This window comes from Cyanistes caeruleus, chromosome Z, assembly GCF_971803275.1.
Source record: "Cyanistes caeruleus chromosome Z, bCyaCae1.hap1.1, whole genome shotgun sequence".
Taxonomy (NCBI): domain Eukaryota; kingdom Metazoa; phylum Chordata; class Aves; order Passeriformes; family Paridae; genus Cyanistes; species Cyanistes caeruleus.
In genome coordinates, this window is record NC_141732.1 from 73185375 (window position 1) to 73205986 (window position 20612).

The window sequence follows — 20612 nt, forward strand, 5'->3', positions numbered from 1 at the left end:
GCGCGCGGGGTTGCGGCACCCACGGGCGGCCGCGGCGGGACCGCGCCGGCTCCGAGCGCTCCGCGGGGCCGCGCTGGGGCCGCTCCGCGCCGGGACGCCGAGCCGCCAACCCGCTCCGAGCGGGGCCCTGGCCCCGGCAGCGCCGCCCGCCCTCCCGCCGGCACCGGGGTCCCGGCGGAACCCGGGGAGAAGTGGAGGCAGGTGGGTAACGCCGGGCCCCGCGGCGGGAGGGTGGAGTTGGTGGGACCTGTTGCTGTCCGGTTCCCGGGGTTCCGTGGTTGTCCCTCTTCGCGGCGGGAGGGGGGTCAAAGGACCCGGGGAGCGCCGCAGCCGGGGCTCTGCCCGACCTCTGTAAAAGCACAACGGGGGCTGCCCTGTCCCCCCCGCCGCTGCCCCCGACCCTGGCCCCGGCCGCGTTCTGGATGCGGGACCTCGCAGCGGCGTCGCGCCGGCAGGAAAAGGAGTTGGAGGATGGAGAGGGGATCGGATCGGGGCCATGGCTGTCCGGAGTCACCCGGGAGTACACGGGGGGGAGCGTTTGGGCCGGGATAAGGCGGTGGGTCTCCCACTGGGGACACCTCCAGCCTGGTGGTCCACGCAGGGGATGAAGGGCAGAGCCAGGGTTGGAAAGGGGTGCTGGAAATGTCCCCCAAACATCACCTAACCTGGGAGCCGCTGCAGCCTTCCAACTCCAGCGGAGCCTCGTGGGTCCTGGGGTCGCTGTCCCCTGGCACCCCCACAGCCCACCCTGAGGGGCTCGCACAGCCTGTCCCTTCATGCCCACGGTGACTTTCTCTCTTCCAGGTACTGGAGGGAGAACAGTGATCCCTGTGTCCTCACTGCCGTGCTGGAGGAGGGGAAGCCGAGGAAAAGCTTCCCTGTGGTGTGGTGCAGCCCGGGACACAGCTCTGAGCGGCCGAACTGACGGGGTGACACTGTCCTGCTGCCGGCCTGGCCCCATCCCCATCCCACCGCCAGCACCATGGCTGTCCCCTTTGGCCCCTGCCAATGCTAGCAGGTGGAGGCTGCACGCTCGATCACTGCCCTGGCATCCAAGGGTGAGACCGGGCTGTGGGCCCCGCTGATTCCTGCGGGACGGTGGCCATGGCGGCTGCTCTCTCCACCGGAGCGATAGTGGCAATTTCTTTTAACTGTGTCATCGCATTGCTCATCCTCATCCTCTTCCTCATCCTCTGCAAAGCCTGCAGGACCCCCTCATGTCCCAAGAAGACCCCAGCTTCTGATGTGGATGAGTCAAGGAATGAAGAGAAGTACTTGCTGCAGCCCTGATCTGCCTGGGGACTGGGGAATCTGGCTGTGCTGAAGGAGTTGTGCCAGATTGGATGCCTATGCTGCGACTCGAGTGCTGGATCAGGCATGATGAAGGCTGAGGGGACACCCAACTGCTTGCAGGGGCTGTGACAGGGGGTGCAGTCCTATGCCTTTGTGGTTTTGGTGTGAAGTTCCTGTGAGTGCCCACAGTGGTGATGGGGATAGAAAGGCAGCTGATGGGGATATGCTACAGGGACAGTCATGCTTGTCCCAGCGGCCAGTGAGCACAGCAGGAGCTCTGCTTTCAAGTGTACCCCTTGTTTTTGAAGAGCTTGTGGGCTCTTCTCTGTTGTTCAGGGCCTGTGACAGTGGCAACAAGGTCACAAATCTGAGCAAAGCTGGTTGGGGGCCTGGAGAGGGGAGGCAGCAGGGCTGGCACAAGTGCTTCTTCCCCAAAAGGCTGGCTGCTCCATAGCAGGATGTGGCCAGGGGAACCTGAGCAGCCCCAGCCCTGCTGGCAGAATAGGGTGTTACATGTCCAGATGTTTGGGGGTGGCACTGGGTGCCGCATGCCCTCAGCCTCAGGTGGGTATTTGGCAGATGTCTGCCCAAGCAGCAGGTTTAATGAAGCACGAGAGGGCCTGCATGGCCTGCCTGATCATCCCCGGCCTGTGTGTCAGTCCCTTCCAGCATTAGCACCAACGCTGCTAGGCAAATGACCCTCCTCCTCGCTGGGTGTGTGTCCCTGCCCTCCCCCCGTCTGCTCCCAGCCGAGGCCAGCCAGTGGTACCTGCCCTGCTTGTGAGCAGCAGAGCTGCCCTTGCAGGCATCCCCGATCCCGCTGAGAGCAGCCTGGTGTGGCTTTTTCCTGGGGAGATGGAAGACATGGGGAGATGAAGGTGCCTGGACAAATATCTTTGAAGGTTCTTTGACCCTGCCTGTTCCCTGGGGATCACAGTGGCTCTGTGGGGAGGGATGCTGTCATCTGGCTTGCCTGCAAGCCTGGCAGCTGTATCCCCCACCCTGCCAGTGAGTGCTGTGGGTTTTGGAGGGCTCTGCCTTGCCTTTCCTAGAGCCGAGCAATAGCCACAGTCACCACTGGCATAGCCACTGCAATAAGGGGACAGAAGGGTGGGGTGGGAGGGATGCCAGTCAGGGTTCCTGCACAGGCTTGGCCAGGCCTGGCAGAGCCTGCGGCTCCTCCCCGTGTCAGGTGTAGCAAACACATCCCTTTGCAGCCTTGTTTTTACTAGACTAATAAACAGATTGTAGGACCCCCCGTTGTGTCTCTGAGCTCTTCCGAGTGCCTGGAAAAATTCGGGGGGAGGTGGCACGTCCTGCCATCCCGCAGGGCTGAGGAGTGGCTGCCGCGGGGTTGGGGGCCGATTTCTTTGGAGGACTGTGCGTGGTTTGCTCAGGAATGGAGATAAGAAAGGGCTGTGTCCACATCCGTCTGTGGCTTTTAAATGCTGGGTCGAATGAAACCTGACTGGATGCTTCCTGCCTGCCTGCCTGGCCTGGGGGCATGTGGGAGTTAGCAGGGAGCATTCCCCAACCTCTGTGCCAGAGGCACAGGAGAGTTTCCAAGCTGTGGCCTTACTTTACAAGGATGCTTGTGGGAGACAGGCCAGCTGAGCATATGGGGGACACCTGCCACCACACCTGTCTGGTGGCTTTGGTGCCCAGGGCTGGGAGCTGTGCACAAGGATCTGGCGCTGCTCATCAGCATGCTGTGAGGCCACTGCTGCTCCTGCTGCCACCGCAGCCACGTAGCAGCTAATCCTCTGCTGCACACAGAGTGGTGGAAGGCTCTGCAAACCCTGCTGCCCAGCAGTTCCCAACAGGCACCAATTGGTCAGAGGCACCCCAGCCCCACACTGAGGCCCCTGGGGAAAGGGGAGCTGTGAGCCTCCCACAGCTGCTGACTGGCAGCTGCTGCCATGTGCTGTCTGGAAGGTCTCTCTCCCACAGTCCTGGGCCACCAGGCCAGGTTTCCAGGCACCCTCTGCCTTGGGCTGCCACCACAAAATCCAGATGTGGCATTCCTTTTGACTTGCACGAATGCCTGGGGGGGCTACAGCTCGGAGCTCAATCTCTGTGGCCACCACTCACACAGTGGGACTGGCTGCCATGAAGCTGCAGCCCTGAGGTTTTCCTAGGCCCCTCCTGCCCTTCATAGGGCTCTCATCTGGTGCAAGCCCACTCAAGGATTGGGAAATTCAAGGGCCATGTGGCTCTGGAGGGCCAAGTGTGGTGAGATTTGCCTAACCCAGATGTGACTGCACACCATAGCTCTCCCAGCACCTCTGTTTATTTGTCCAGGCACAGAGGCAAAGTGTTCCTTCTGTGCAAAAAGTGGGCAGCAGGGGCCCCGTGGCTTGCATGCCAAACAGCCACCAATCAAAGCCAAGCTTGTTTGGCCAGAGGCTGCCCACAGAGTCATCATTCCCCCCTCTCACTTCTCTTTCTTGCTCCCTGGCTCTCTCACCACACTAAGCAGCTTCTCCAGCTTTGCCATTTCCTCCTCGGGACTTCTCTTCACCTCCTGGCCTTTCTTCTGCTGCAAAAAGACCAAGCAGGATAGAACTGTGAGCAGAGGGAGGAAAGCAGGGGTGAGGAGGGGTCCAACACAGGGAGGGATGCTAGAGTGCTGTGTCTGAGATCTCACCCCTCACTGGAAGCTGATCCATAGTGGATGCACCTGCCCATCTTCATATTTCAAGCCCAAGGTGTCATTAGATATGTGAAAGCTCCTATGAGCTGGGGAAGGACACTAATAAAGTGTTAGGATGGAAATGGGAGTGGATCTGTTGATCCACAGTGACTCAAAGCCTTTTCTGCCTCTCTCTTCCTAGACCCTAGCCCTGTGGGACTGCGCCACCCTCTAAGCTATGCCCCCAAGCTGTAGTTAGGTGCCAGGTATGCAAGACTGCTAGGGCAATTCCAGACCTCCCAAAAACAGCCCCACCATGCCCACCCCGTGCAGGTGCTCCTGGGCAGAGGCAGCCACAGGAGCAGGGACCATCCCTTTTGTACCCAAATGGCATTCCCCAGGAGGGCAACACCCTAACCTGGTGGGAAGAAGTGAGTCAGGTCTCCCAGGTGTGCTGTTAACTCCTCAGTGAGGCTCTCCTGTGCCTGGACACACTTCTGTGCCAACCCTGATGCACACCCCAGCACAGACAAGGAGGACAAGCACTTCCTACAGTCCCAAGTATCCCAAGGGCTCCCTACCTGAGTGCTGAAGCAAACTATCAGCATCTTGAGAAAAATCAGCACAAGGGAAAGAACCAGCTCAGGTCAGCCCTTGCTTGTTTGGGAGCAGAAGGAGCTTTTCAGGCCTGGCAGAGGATGATGTCCCTGCTGAAGGCACAAGTTCCACTCATTGTTTTGGGCAGAGCATGATTCTGCTGTGCTGTGGGCTGCAACATTGCCCTCAACAGAGTTCTGGTACTTTGGGAAAGTGATTAATTTGGCTTAGGCTCTCCAGGTTCACATCATGTAAGACAGCTGCAGCAGAGGAATTTTCCAAGCTACACTGAGCCCACCAAGCCCTCCTGCATCTGAGGATTGAGGATACTCCTGCAGTACACCATGGGATTTCTCCAAAAGAGCATCCCCACAACCACCACTTCCATTGTGAAGTGTTGCCTTTCAATCACAGCCTTGCCCTTTGCCAGCCTGCTGGATCTTGCCTTGCCTTTGGAGGTGGTATACCCCTGCTTTGGGGCTGGGGAGCTCCTCTGTGTGCAGCATGGCTCTGGGCACCCCAGAAAGCAGCTGCCAAGCACAGGCAAGCAGGAGGACTGGCACAGTCTTGCAGGTGGGCTCAGGAGAGGTGGCAGCAGGCCTCCAACACTGCAGCAGAGCAAAGGTAAAGGAACATCCCTGACCAGGCTTGGAGGCTGCCTGCAGGAAGTTGCTGTACTGGCTCTTCTGGGCATCCCCAAAGCACAGCCTCTGCTCTCCGTGCTCTCAAAAGGCCAGAGGAGCAGCTCTCAGCATCGGAGGAAGGAGACTGCCAGCGTTCCTCTCTCCCCACTTAGAACAGATCAATTCTCCTCCCGCTGAATCAGCCCCGCTAATGGCCACGGGTGCAGCAATTACAAACATACACCTTCCCTTCGGCGCTGAAGAAATGCCAGCGCACAACACAGGGAAAGTTGTTAGCCTGCACAGATCTCACTCCGTTTCTCTAGCAAACATGGCATTGCTAAGTGATGAAAACGTGCAAAGAAGTCCCCGGGGAATCCCCGTGTGTTCCCTCCTCCCAGCCCAGCACAACCTCGATGGAACAGAGGTTTCCCAAGCTGCCGGAGGACACTGCTGAGACGGAAGCAGACCTGGGGCAAGGATGAGGACAGGGATAGCTGGAGACCCCTCTGCTCCCAAGAAGAGAGCTCCACTGCTGCTCTGAGCACTGGGATGAGCACAGGTTGTTTTATTTACTGAGTCCATTGGCTGCATGCTGGGACAGTGCTGGTTTGTATTAATGCCAACAGGTGAGCAGTGCCCTTCGTGGCTCTGGCCCGGGCACTGCAAGTGATGTTTGTAATAATGGCCCACAGCAGAGCATCTCTCTGAGAGCCTTGGGATAAACACAGCTGCTTGAGGTATTTCAGGACTTAGCTATTTCTGCAAAAAAGCTGCTTTGCTGTTTGACAGCATTCAAACCCCTCCCTTTGTCACTCTGTGTCACATACAGCACCACACAAAGGTCCTCAGGACAGGCAAAAGAGGCGTCTGCTTTGCTCATATGGGGAGAGAAGATGCTGAAGCCACCTTCCACCAATCCACTGCCATCCCAAGCCCTTTGATCTCTCCTCTGGTAGGGTCAGGGAGAGTCCCTGACTGATGTCCTGCAGGCCCATGGGAACTATGTCTAAGCCTTGCTGAATTCACCATCCTCAGGCAAGGCTCAGCTCCTGATCACTAAACTGTCCCTAAAACTTTGACTTTCACACTGTCTCAGCTCCTTTGGTGCTTCTGAGCACGCTGCAACAAAGCCATACGCAAGCCTGTAATGAGCCATAACTGAACCAGAGCCCTAATTTAACGCCACATAACCAAGCAAGCAAGATGACACAGGGAATGAAAATTATAATGTCCTTTTGGGGGCACTGGAATGGAAAGTTTCCCTTTATTCTGTCATCTGCTTCTCCCGGGGCACTTGTGCTTGTGAGCTGGCTAGGCCACTGATGGCACCAGCACAGCACTGTGGGATCTGCTTGGATGCACGTGGCAGCTTCCTAAAAATCCAGGGGCTTCGGCTGTATCAGACCTCTGAGAAGCAGTCCTTGGAGCAGAGCTATTGCAATGTCCCAGGGCACACATGAGGCGGGGAAGTGTCACTTCCACATGCAGTTGCCAAAAGGCTCTGCCTCCAGCAGATGCCACAGCCAGATGTGGAGAGGGCACTTGTGGGGCTCTGCCACCATGTGCATAGCTGAGCCTGTCCTCCACCTACATCCCTGCTCACACCACATTCATAGGGCTCACCAGGGGCTGAGAGTGAGTCAAGGCAGAACATCTTCCCCATTAAGCTGTTAGATGCAGAGCTGAGATTACATGGGAGGTCTGTCCCTGAGGAGCTCATGGAATAGGTATTGGAGCTGCTCAGAGCAGCATTTGCATTGACTTTATTGTTAACTGCTTCCAACTGGCGAGCAAAATGTTCCTGTTGAAAAAGGGATGAGGGACATGGCAGAAAAGCTCATGGCAGGGCCAGAAAAGGTGCTCTGCAGGGATGGACTTTGCCATGCTTACAGAATGTGACCTCAGGGAGGAGAGATGGGGAAGAGACTCCCTCTTTGTGTCAGTGTTGCTGTATTTGTTGCCAGGTCTCGCACAGTCCTTATGCTCCCTATACCTCATGTCTGTGGTCTTCCCTGGCTCATCAAGGAGCAAATCTGAGGCAAGGGGCTCAGGCTTAGAGGCAGTGTGCAGGACCCTTGATGGTCCTCTCAGCCCCAGGGTGAGTACTGGCACTGGAAATGCAGCAGGAGGTAGGAGATGACTGAGGTGAAGCCTCAGGGGGAAGGGTGGAGTGAGGACTAGGGCAAAGAAGATGAGGATGAGGACTGTCTGCTTGCAGATCCCTTGACCCCTGTGAGCCTCAGCCCCACCCATCCCCATGCTGGCACATGCTGAACTCTGCATTCAGGTTATGGGATTCATTTAAACTGGAGTCTTGGCTAATGCCTTCATTCCCTAGTTGAACAGCATACTGCTGAGTTAATAAAACTCTCCCATAAAAGCCGTGATGCTGGCACTTTTCAGCTTCCATGTCTTTTTCCCATTGGTGGAATAATCATAAAACATCTGCTCTGAAGTTTCGATTAAACATGGCAAAACATGTTTATGTTTTAAAGCAGCAAGGAAGTCAAGCACACTGATATGAATATAGTCAGGAAAGTCCCCACAACTTCCTTGGGAGCAGAGGTGACCCTTGACCCTGCTTGGCCAAGGGGCACAGGCCTGTCTCTGCACTGCTGTTGTCATGACACTGATGTCATTCCTTACACAATGGGAATTCTGGATACAGTCATGCTGGAACAGGATCTAGACATTTTATAAAGCAACCCAGTGACCTAAGAACTGGCTTTCCTTGCACAAGGGTTTAAGCTTTTACAGAGTCATTCTGAAAGGGGTGAGAAGCTTCAAGAAGATACCTGAAACTGCTTATTCTTATTATCCTCCGTGGGAAGGGGCACACAACTTGCCAGCTATTCAGAAGTTTATTTCTTTGACAGAAGACCTTTTCTTGTTCCTTCTGCTCAGGTTAAGGTGCTAGCTCCAGGGTAAGGGCTCCTCCATTATCAAAACACACTAGTGACTGGTCTGATGAACTCAATGAATGAGAGCAAAGATGAAGCTTCCCTGGAGCATTTCTGTCGGGAAGATCAAGGAAGGCTAAACTCCTTCATGAACACAGAAAAATTTTCCTCATCATCTCTCTGGGTCACTAACCAAACATTAATAGGAATATTAACAGGAATATGATATGAGCTGCAACCCTGAAGCCTCACAGATCTACCTCATCAAGGCCCTATTGCAATCCAGCGCTGTCATATGAAGCTGGAGTTATGCTGAGCTGGGGATGATGTCTGTGCCAGGATGACTTCTTGGCTCTCAAGAAGTCCCTTTACATGCAACAGCAACATGCTTTTCAAGCACAGAAAGCCTTGAGGCACACTCAGAGCCTGATCCAACAGCACTGCTCCTGGCCCATGGAAGGATTAGCTGACACACTGGAGATAAGGATTTAGGCTTATTCCGCTACTGCTTGGAAATAAATGACACAATAAACTTTTTTTGCAGGGAATGAAGCCAGCAGAAAAGCCCAGGGGATGGTTGGGTCATTCAGGTGGCAGCAGCAACACAGGATCATCAGCCTCAAGGATGCTCTTACCTCCCACTTCAGGTACAACCTGTGCAATTCAGGGCAAGCACTCCCACCTTGCTCAAGCTCACATCCTGACTCAAAGACCTTGCCTGGAATCAGCCCTGACCCATGCTAAAGCAGACACGGGTCTCAGGGCCCAAGCTGACCTGCCTTTGCTTCTTGGAAGTCACCATTTAAATTGGGTAAGTCACAGTGCTGGGACCAGCCTGTGGCTCAGCAGCACACACCTGCCAGGAAAGGCACGGGAGCAAAGGTCAGGACACCCAACAGGCAGATGGTGCAAAGAAAATTGGATCAGACCCAGAAGCGGATGGGATTGTCACTGGAAATAAACCAGAAGGAACTGAGGAGGGCACGTGGGCAGGGATCACTTCTCCCGAAATAGTGGGTAGCTGCCCACAGCACACCACAGAACTGGCCAGTTCGCATACATCCACAGGAGAGGGGAGGGAATGGCTGACGGAATGGATGGGCTTTGCAGCAGCAGCAAGCTAACAGCCTGGACAAATCCATGGCCATCAGGGAGCACAGCCTGTGCATCCTCACAGCTCTGTGTCTGCTCTGCCAGGGGCTAGCTGGGACTCCACCTCCTTGCTCACCCCCACTGCAGTATCCTCTGGCCAAGCAGAAGCTGTGCATACAGCAGGAGCTGTTCCCCAAAGAACATTCCCTATTCTTGCTAACTCCAGAGCCTCAAGAAATGTCTCTTACAGACCACTAATTTAGGCACCTAAATTTAGCCATAAAAGGACCACATTTAGCATGAAAACTTCAGTGAACGGGGCCAAGCTGAGTGCAGATTTGTTTCATGGCAGTCCCCACAGCTGCTCTGAACTGGGCATCACAATGATTTGTTACCTCCTTCTGAATTTTTCCCTGTAGCAGCTGCAGAAACCCACTAAAACCATTTAAAACTGTTGGTCTTCTGTCTTTTCCATTCTCTGACACAAGTTCAAAAGAGGGATGTTGTCATGACTCTCAGTTCATCAATCATCAAATAAATGGCTTTAAAAAGAAGGATAAATTTTCAAGTAATCTTAAGACATTATGGGTCTGAAATGAACCTATACCCTTAACTCTATCCTGCACAGATGTGGTGATTAGGAAACATCAGTAACAGGGTCCCAAGAGGTCACAGTGTGTTTTGTCAGCTTTGAGGACAATTTAGCTACGCTCTAACTGTGAGCGTGTGTGTGAGATGAAGAACTGCTTTCTTTTGCGTGTCATCAGCCTTAGTTGCTGAGATGAGCCAACATCTATAGGCTCTATTCGAATAGAACAGCTTGGTGAGAAAACAAACTCTTCACAAGGTACATGGAAAAGATTTTCAGTCGTATCACTTAAGTGACTTGTACTAAGCACTGAGAAAAACCATTGTGTGCTCATTGTGTGAGGCAATTACCCTGTCCTGGCACACTGAGACCTCCTGAAGGAGTCAGAGTGGAATAAAACCCCTAAAAGCTTTTTCCTCAAGCCCAGGGAGTGTTGGTGGTGCAAACCATCACTGGGATAAGGACAGAGGGAATGGGATGCCCTTTCCTTCACCCCACTGTGGGGACAGGCAGTGCGTCATCCACATAAACCCCGTATACAGCTCTAATGGATTCAGATTTTCTGCAGTGCCATTTGGCTCACTGGGATGGGATCAATTATTCTAAGTAACTTTCAACTTTTTGGGAAGCCCTAATATTCAAAGTCTGTCTACCTGCCATGTGTTACAACAGCATGGGATGTGAAGGCTGATGGGGGCATCAGTGCCCAGTGTTTTAGCTGTGGGATCTCTCTGACCCAAGCAGCATGGAGGAAGGAAACAAGAAGGGGATTTTAATTGAGATTGTCCATAAAACTCACTAGACAGGCAATACATTGTTCTAGCTCAACTTCAAATATTGCTGCAATTCCAGTGACACCCAGACACCAGATCTCAGTGTAACTTAGAAAATCCAAAAGCTGACCAGGCTTCCCTGTCTCTTGCACCCATCAAGAGGGGCCATATCTGCAGCATCTCCTCACCTGGGTGGGCAAACCTGACTTGAAAGGCTTGGGCACACACAGCACCCATAGCCACATACCACCCAGAGGGATAAAATCAAGGATATGCCCTGCGAAGTGCAGTGACCCCAGCATTCTTAAGTTGCAGCCCTTGATTCCTGGCAGGCAGCACAGTCAGCCACCCAGCAACATTTCCTTATCACTCAGCATCTCTTTCTTTCTTTTTTTTTATTACTTCAGCTTTACTTTAGCATTTTGGCATGCCAGCTCAGTAAGCTGCTACGGATTAGAGTTTAATAAAAGCAATCAAACACGGATGTGAATATGCAGCTCCTGCAACTCTTGGGTACTGCTGTTAAATCATAGAGCATGGTGTCTCGTGAGAGAACATTTGCAGTTGTATGAACAGTATATTTTAAAAAGTTGCAGTTCTTTCAATGCCTTTTTCTCCAGACACCATTGTTAACATATACATGTCCACCTTGATCAACTTTTAGATGCCTTAAGAAAGTCCAGTTGCTGTTTTTCTTTTAACACAGCACCTTCTTTAATTTTTTTTAAATACAGTTCATAAAAGTATTTGCATAGGAAGTATATTCTTGGTTACTACTTACATGGAAGCATGTGAATATACTTCATTTTGGATAAATACAAGTACACGGGAAACCGGATTTTGCTATTATTAGAAGTAAAAATAAATGTTCTTGCTCAAAGAAGCCTCATATGAAATAACATTAAATGCCAATGGCATGAAAGATATATTATGACTGATACTCTTCTGCTTATGAAAGAACTCAGTCTGCAATTTAATGTCAAGCCACATTCCTCTCTTTCTGTTTCCTGCTCTCCATGACTGAACTCAGAGATAATACAGAAATTGCACTAGATATTTCAGCCATGTGAACAATTGTGTCATCTCAACAATGCATTCTCCTTGTGTATTTTTCATTTAAATCACAGAGTCAACTGGGGCAAGGCTAGGAGGCGTTAGTTCACTCGTGCACTCTTGTCCATGGTGGGATGTCCAGGGGGGGAGCAGCTACTCTTACATTGCTTCTGACACAATGTAAGATGCTTGTCCAGTCCTTGGGGTGCCCAGCACAACAACTGCCCCCAGCAGTGGATTGTCCCACTCTGCTCCTAATACCTGCACAGCCATTTCTTTAGAAACTCCCCAGGAGTGGTGCTGCCAACCCATCTCTTGCAGATGTCTGTCAGCATGTCCCTCTTATACCCACTGAAACCTCCTCCCTAAGTCTTTTCCTGCTGTCTTGTTACCTCAACGCACAGCCCAAGATTTCTTTTTGAGTGCTGACCTCTCCCATCTCCCTGCTTCCAGTCTCTCAGCTGGCTGTGCTGTCCTTGCTGCTTTCCTGCTCTCATGTCCTGCAACCCAAGTACCCAAAATGGGAGCAGAGGTCTACAAGATCAGATCATATTTCCTCTTCACTCCTCTCCTGCCTGTGTTCTCCAGTACATCTCTGCTCAGGCAAGTGAGACCTTTTTCTGTTCACCTCCTCAGTCAGTTATTCCAACCTCCTTTCCCTCTCCTTCTGTTTGCCTCCATCCTCACAGAAGTGTCCCCTATTTACTTCAAACTGAGTCTCCCCATTTGCCTCAGATTAAATGACTTGCACAGCTTCCCTCCACCTGCTGCAAAGGAAACAGCCAGGCAAATGATAAATGCCACACAAACACTCCCAGGCCTGGGAACCAGATCCTCTGTTAGCCTGGACAGCGTGGAACGTCACACTAAATCACATCAGCCACGACTGAGTTACGCTGCAGCATGCAAATCAGGGCTTAAAAGAGGTCAGCGAGGAGCTGGACGCAGGACAAGCACGGGAAATCCTGCAGCTAGAGCTGTTGTTATTCCCTGGTATTTCACACAGTTACAGCAGCTGAGAAATCCCTTCCTGCCCCACAGAGACAGGGCCCAGCTGTATCCCATCACAGCGCTGCTTTGCTCTGGGAGCTCCTGAGGACTGCTGGTGTCAGTCCTCTCCTGGAATGGGCTTGGCACAGTGCTGGTCCATGCAGCATGTTTGTTGCTGCCTGTTGAGACATCTGCCCTCTGAGCCCACGTATCCTGCAGTGATGCTGAGGTTATGTCACACACTCCCCATCCATGTGCACTGACCCAGCTGCACTGGACTGTCCATAAGGGTCTGAGCAGAGGGTCTGTCCATAAGAGCTGTGCAGAGAACAGGATTCATACTGATCTGACTGCAATTGCAGGGCCCAAACAATCAGCCAGAAGCAGACAAGATAAAACAGTGCATGAGAATTCTAGCAACATGCTGGGAGGCAGCTCAGGGAGTGCTCCTCTGGGGCACAGGCACCCACGGAACCACTCATTTCCTTCTGTGAGACACTGCCAGCAGTGATACATATCAGCCAGGGCTGATATGCTCTGACCTGACCAAAAGCTGCTCTGCAGGGAGGAACCCAGGATGGACCTGAGTATGGGCTCCCTGGCATGCAGTGATGGGGATGGCAACAGGGCTGGGGTTGGGGATGCTCCTGTCTCACCCAGACCCAGATTACCATATGCACCGGTGATGTGTCCCTTGCTCTGACCCTGCCACCCAGGAACAGGGGGTCTTCTGGGTCCTGTCTGGAGACAAAGATGAGGTACGCTCTGAAAAAAAAGCAGATCTAGATTCTGTGTTCATGTAAGCTGTTCAAGCAGGAGACAGCCAATTTTAACGACAATCCAGTCTTAAGACGCTGATCTGGCTCCAGCCCAAGTCTTTGTACTAAGCTCCTTGACATCCTGTTTAGAAAAGCATTATTAAATTCTAATTGCTTCATGCATATATTGCTGTTTTAATTATAACAGAAGCAGGAGAGAGAGATGGGAGCAGTAATCAACCTCTCTGATACTAATACATTTTTGAAGAAGGAACTGGCCATGGGAAAACCTAATCCAATGTCATCTGTGGAAACCAGAAGGAGATATTCCTAGTGATTGTCCACACCGCCAACAGCACAGTCACAGTGTGGCCAGGAGTGGCCTCCCTAAAGTGCTCTTTGCTTTGAGAAACTGACTGGGATACTGCACCTGAATTAATTTTACATGTTTGCTGCTGTGTCTCTGTTGTACCAAAATGTAATTACTTCAGAGCCACAGACCAGTTAAACCCATCTGCTCAGCTGGCTGCTGAAACTAATGGATATTCTTTGCAACAAAGTAGTGCAAAATAGAGGCACGCTGGAAAGAAAATTATGTGGAAGTCATCAAGGTCCTTAAGGCAAGCGCTTCCCAAAGTAATCTCTCCACTGCCAAGCAAGTCCCACAAGTACCAAAGATGGAACAAGGTTAACCAGCAGCTGGCAGTTTCAGCAAAACAGTGCCCAAGGTGGCAAAATAAATTATCTGACAAATAATTGCAAATGTAAGGACTAGACTAGACCTGTTGACAGAGTTAGCTGACACTGATGCACATCTTTAACAATAACTGGATATGTCCACTACAAAAAAATTCTTCACCAAAAAAGCTTGTCAAGCACTGGAAGAGGCTGCCCAGAGAAGTTGTGGTGTCACCAATCTGGAGGTATTTAAAAGATATGTTTACCCTCAGGGACATGGTTTAGTGATGGGCTTAGCAGTGCTGGGTTAGCAGTTGGAACTATGACATAAAATCAGCCACTGTAGTGTCACTGAAAGCCTCAAAACACCAGCAAACATGGCCTGATCCTTGCTTCGCTCTCTGCGTTGCTGGAACTAGGACAGACAGACATGGCTGGGGCAATGCTGCCAGGCAAACAGCCACCATTTCTCCTGAGGGCCCTTAAAGGAGCTATCTCCTTGATAGAGAAGACAGAGATCTTGTCACATCTGGATACAACTTCTGGCTGTAGATTCCAGTGGCATAGTGAGAGCATCATCTCAGGAAGGGTCACTTCTTCCCAGGCTCTCTGTTTCCATTCTGATTTGAGCCCAGGCACTGACTCCAGGTATCACCCTGGTGTGAGACCCCTGAAACTCAGATGTGTTGTCAGGCCTGGGGGAGAGGTAGTAAGGACTGAGCAAAAACCTGATGATATTTTCAGAGTGCTCAAGGTGACAACCAGAGTTGTTCCTTTCCACAAGCACGAAGGAGACGCCTAAACTTGCTTAGAGGAGTGGTGGAAGCAACTGCTTTGTAGAAATAATGCTGCCTCAACCCTCTACATTCCACTGCTTCTCCCACAAAATAGTTAACCCTGTGAAGTTAATCATATAAAGTGCAGGGAGATGCAGAGAGAAATACCACAGCACAATGGTTTCTCCAGGCCCTTGGCTGATCCAGCTCTTTCCCTGTCTGTGAGGGAATAGTCACCATCATTTGAGAACTGGGTGAGACACAGCCCAGCAGGGGATGAGCCCATTACACAGCTGCATCAAGAACAATCTTGGAAAGAGATGTTTTCACAGCTGGCAACCAAGCAGGAAACAAAAGGAAGACAGAAAGGAGGCACTTGTGCTCAGGAAATTAAATCTAAATTACAGTAATTATACTTGCATTAACACCCTATTTGCCATAAAGACACATAACATCCTTAGGTAAGATGCAACTGTCCTGAAGGTGAGAAGTAGGTAACTGGAGAAAGAATGCCAGCTTCGTCCTAGCTCTTAAAATCTTTAAGAAGTCTGGATCATGATGAATGGTTGTTTGCAATTTAACTTCCCCAGCAACCACCTGTAAATGAGTCAGCAATCCAGCAAGAGCAGCAGAGAACCTGTAACAGAGCTGATTTATTCCAGCAATCTATTATTTCACCATAAAGAAAGGCATTGTTTTCTATATGACAATCTGGGGTTTGGATTCTATTGTGGTGTACATAATATGAGACAAATTCTCACCTCACTCCATGATGAAATCACATCCTGTTGGAGGCATGGGATTACTGACTAAACTGGGCACATTAGCATAATTCTGAGTCCTTGGACCACAGAAACTTAATTCACATTCTGCACCTAAGCAGAATCAAGCACAGTGGAAACCAGCCCTGGCAGATGTTGCTGGTATTTCAGGGAGGTCTTCACTGAAATCACTTCATTGATTTCAGCCCATATCCCCATGTGGAGATCTGCTACAAGGCCTTTCAAAGTCCTTGTGAGCTCCATGCTGCCAGGTTCTCTCAAGACTTTATAAGTGGACTCTGCTAGATCAGCTGAAGAATGAATAAGAAAATTGAAACGCCAGCGAGGACACCAATCCACCTTCCCAAATAAATCTGCAGACTTCTCTGCAATTTCATCACAGTTTTTTCACTGCTCCTTTGGGGTGATTTTTCAGCTGGTTACTGTTCCTGTTCCTGGCATAACTTCTGCACTCTCTGCACTCTCCTGGTTTAGCTCAGACATGCACTTGCCATTTGGCTCGCCACCAGGAGACAAATACAGAACCACAGAAGGTTCACTCAGGAGGGACAGGTAAAGCCAAGGATGGCTACAGAGGCAGGGAACAACACTCAGCCCCTGTGTAATCCACGGTGTAAGAGCAGCTGTCAGTCTAGTAAACAGCCCAAATGTTTGATATTTCCTGTCATACAACAGCCAAGAGCTTGAGTGGATTTTCTGCAAGCAGGCAGTTCCAAGCCAGAAGGCGCTAATTAAGAAACACTAGGTGAGTGTTAATGAAAGAAATTTTGAGAGGTGGAAGAAAGCAAAGAGGATGAACCCTTCTCACCTCCTGTTCCTGGTCCTATGTGCCATGTTCTTACTCACTGGAAAAAAAGGAGCTTTCTAGGAGAGAAAGAAATAAGACAAGGAGATGACAGTTGTGATGTATTGGTGTGTGTCTTGGTTTGAAAAGACAGGTGTCTGCTAAGGAAGGCAGAAACCTCCCTTGAAATGGAAAAATGTAAACCTCCTCCCCTCCAAATCATTATAATCCTGAAAACAAGGGGCTCTAGGGCAAAGATATGGGAATAGGAATAATAGTTCCTTGCTAAGAAAACGAAAATAAAAATGCAGTAGTACAAAAAAACCCAAGACACTGACAGTCAGGATACAATCTGATGCCACTATTGGTCAGGGTGTTGGTAGTAGTCCAATTAAATGGTGACTGCAGTCCTCCTGGAGTGACAGATGTGGTTCTGTTGAAGCAATGATCCTGTAGAAGGCTGTAGCTTTTCTCTGAAGGTCCAGTGGTGGTGTAGATTGGTCCAGTCTTCCTCTGAGAATCCAGTGGAGAAAGGTTGTGTTGGTGTTCCAAATCTGAGATTATATCCAGGTAGGAATGCTGGGCTCCTCCCCCTGGGTGGAGCATCTCACAATGGGGTGATGTAATTTTATCAGTCATGAAGTGAGGCTCAGTCGCCCACCAACAGAAGATATTCATCCCCCTGAAGGGAGGATGGGTCAAGGAGGAGGTAAAGAACACTGTCCTACCTGGTTTAAACAGCTGATAATAGAACACACACTTTTGGTTACATTTTGCATTGCAACCCAAGACAGTTCTCTGTCTGTTCTCTGCCCTGGTGATGAAAAACAGGCTATGAAAGGTCTTCACTTTCAGCTAATGGTTTCACTTACAGAAAGAAAGGCAGAAAGTAGTTTAAGGGGTGAACAGTGGTTTTCATATACTGCTGAGTCCAGCAGAGATTACCAAGATTATTGACAGCTGGAGGATTTGCACTGAACAGACACTAGTGCTGGACTTGTTCAGCCTATAGAAGATGTAGTTCTGAGTGACCTAACAGGCACCTGCCTGCACCCAAGTGGAGGATATTAAGAAGACAGAAATGTAGGAGTGCACAGCAGGAGAATGAGTCACAACAGCCATAAATTGAAACAGGGAAGGATTCAATGTGACATAAGAAAGTTTTTCTCCACTGTGACACTTAGTCATTGGAACAAGACTCCAGAGTGGCTGTGAGATCTCTAGCCTTGGAGTTCTTCAAAAGAAGTCTAAGTCCTGAGCAACCTTGCCTGATCTCAAGGCTGTACACTCACTCTGAGCTGGAGGCTGGGCTAGAGATACCCCAACATCACCTCCAGCCTGAATGTGCCTGTGGCTTTGAAATCCCAGCATGTTCTTCATCACCAAGTATAAACTGGAGGATGTCTTGCATCTCTATTATTGCTATTTGCTATCTGCTATTATGGTTTTATTGCAGACATCATTTCTAAGCAAATGTCCTCTTAAACTTTATATTGCTCATAATATCAGTGCAGACCAATACAGCTCTCAATTCCCAGTTCCTGGCACAGAGGGGACCAGCACCATCCTCCCAGGGTATCTAGATGCTGTGGAAGCTACACAGACCAATTCCAATGTTGGTGTCAAAGGGTAAAGAGGAGAATAAAGTCCTTCAGTGAAAAATGACAACCAGGAAGCACTGGAGAAAACCCTTGGAGAGCAGAAGCCTGAGGCAGATGGTGACAGGACTGTGAGTCTGTGAGAGCTGGTGCCACAGGGATGAGAAAGTGGGGATTGTTTCCCCATGCCCTCCCACAAGTGGAAAAGCCGACATAAGAGAGGAGCTTATATAACCCCAGACATGTAGGACAAGTATATGTTTTCCCACTATGCTTATATCAGTGTCAGTTAAAGGATAATATGGGTTTATTGTCAATAAATTCCCACTGTTACTGTACCACCTTGTTGTTGCTGAACACTTGCAGTTTGATCGTTTAAAGCACAGGCTAAAAATCAAGCCATAATCAACAAAACTGAGAAGTTCAGGAGTCAGTAAATGCAGCTATGTGGCCTGTTCTGAGTTGTCATTACCCCTTTGTAAAAGCTGTGAATCTCCCACTGTAATGCTACCTGACAGTTCCCCTATCATTTCAGTAAGATCAAAAAGTGGAAGTAGATTTTATATATTTTTAAACCCAGAAATAACCATAATGATTCACACAGCTTCAGTCAGTAACCTGAACACAACAATTACTCTTTCTGAAGCTAAAACACAGCTTTCACTAAAAGACAAGGTGTTTTGACCTGAAGGAGTTTGAGGGATGCAGACAAGCTAGTGCCATGTTAAATACGTGTTCTCAAGTCCTTGTTTAATTTGGTCAGCTGCTAAATCCCATCATATCTCTGTCTGCTAATTTTAAAGTGCTTTCCTCCATTGCAAATCCCTCCCCATTTACATGCCTTAAGATTAAATTACATTTTATTAAAATATATTTAGAGATTATGTAGAATTGTATTATATACTATATATTATACATTTGATATATGCATACAATACAGAATATAATTGTATTACATACATAATCTTAGATTACACTTTTTAAATTATAAGTTATAAAGCTTAATTTACTTGCAAGGTCCTCAAAACCTCCTTGAAGTTATGTTTTCTAGGCCTTATGTCAACCATCTTGGTCCTTCAAGACTTACCTTCCATTTTCTTATCAATCAATCAATCAATCAATCAGTCAATCCCCTCCACTGCAGAGTCAAACCTGGATGTGTGCAGAGACCCCTTCCTAGCTACATTTAAAGTTCTGCTGGTCCCAGCTCTTTTTAACAGAATCCACATAGGTGTTTTGTAGTGCTCCTTCTTTCAAGCAGGGTGTTTATTTTCCAGAGAAAAGTCCATGTTCAACCATTTTTTGAGGCAGAAGTAGTATCTTGACAAAGTTTTACCACAGGTCTGATCCAAGCAGCAATTGGCAAGTAAGGCTGAAAGCCCATGGAGTAGTATGTGTCTAAGGGAGTAGTAGTGTTTAAGAGATCTCATGTTGATAGACAAGCAATTCTTTCTAAAGCAGGGGAAACAGGCCAGCTGCAAGGTTTCAGTTTCCTCTAAGTCCTTCGACCACATCACGTAATGTGTGGCTTTTCTGTAGCACCTCCCAGCCCAATCCACACCAGCCTTTCAAAAACCTGGGGTTACTCCCTCAGGGAGAGGCAGGGACAAGGCGCACTCAGAGGTTTAACTAAAGCCCGCAGAAAGACAGGCACAGGCTGTGAAGCACAGGCACAAAGGCTGTACCTCTCCAGTGAACCCCTGCCAGTGGCTTAAAGCCAGGTAAGGGACAGGGATAGAGAGAAAGGGAGATACTAATTGCCTTGGCTTGTTAACCCCTGCTCAGCCTGTTAACCTCTGCCACACCATCTTCCTTTGCAAGTAGGCAGTGATGATGCCCCATTCCTTGCTGCTTTTGTAAGTCAGAGCTCAGACTAACCTTGACTTGAAATGCAGGCCTGATTGATTGCAGAAGACTTTGCCTACCACCCAGGCATCTGAAAAATCATGGCTGGCAGCATATCCCTGGCTATGAGAAGGGTAAGAGAACTCTGAAGAATGAAATTTCCCCACACAGCAGAGTGCAAGCAACTTGGAGTTTTCCCTGTCACTGCAGAAGGGATGGCAGATCCTTCTTCAAGTCTTTATACCCCATAGCCAGTCAGGATTTCCATCTCTCGGCACTACATTTTAGGCTCAAGCTACTCCAGCCTCTCCTGGTTGCAGAAGCGGGACCCACATCCCTCTCTTTTGCTGGTGCTTTAGGCTGCAAAACCCCATGAGTCTGAGCTGAGTGAGACAGCTCCTTTGGCCTTGTGGCAGCAGACAAGAAGAGGTTTCTCAGGGTGGGTTTCCCTTTCACTTGTGCAGCCTAACTTTTTCAGCCCTCAGGTTGCAGGAGTCATTTGGTCTGCAGTGTTTTTACAGCACAGCTTTTAAAGCACAGCTTTTCTTCTTGAGCAGGCAAATGCATCAGCTTTTTGTTCAGTTGTGTTACAAACTCAAACCAAGGAAAAGCCTGGCATGGTGCTTTTTTTTTTTTTTGCCATTAACATGAAATAAACAAAATTATTAATTTCCTGAACTCCCACTGAATGTCCATCGGTTGGCCAGGCCAGATAAAATGACAGCCTTTGAGTTAATTTCCCTGGCCTAGCATGTTGCTTCAGTGCAGATCAAAGCAAAAAACCTAATCCTGGAGAGGGATGAGCATCCTCCAGTCTCACAGCTGCATTTGCAAAGTAGTTTCTGG

General features: G+C 49.6%; 2 protein-coding genes across 3 annotated transcripts in view; one reads left to right on the top strand and one right to left on the bottom strand.

Annotated features, from left to right (window-relative positions):
• Positions 1-979: 979 nt before the first annotated feature.
• Positions 980-1421, top strand: ENHO (energy homeostasis associated). Its single transcript, XM_086869460.1, has one exon. The coding sequence runs from the start codon at positions 1105-1107 to the stop codon at positions 1288-1290; it is 186 nt and encodes a 61-aa protein (XP_086725586.1). The 5' UTR covers positions 980-1104; the 3' UTR covers positions 1291-1421.
• A 2144-nt stretch (positions 1422-3565) lies between these two features.
• The window catches only part of DNAI1 (dynein axonemal intermediate chain 1), a 144666-nt gene continuing 127619 nt past the window's right edge, over positions 3566-20612 (bottom strand). For both annotated transcript variants that reach the window (XM_023944152.2, XM_023944150.2), the window contains one exon: positions 3566-3832. In XM_023944152.2, the coding sequence (XP_023799920.1) occupies positions 3728-3832 (105 nt within the window). In that variant the 3' untranslated portion in view covers positions 3566-3727. The remainder of the gene's footprint in view (positions 3833-20612) is intronic.

Bases quoted from the DNA above. Each gene is read 5' to 3' on its own strand.
- ENHO (XM_086869460.1), top strand. From the start codon at position 1,105: ATGGCGGCTGCTCTCTCCACCGGAGCGATAGTGGCAATTTCTTTTAAC.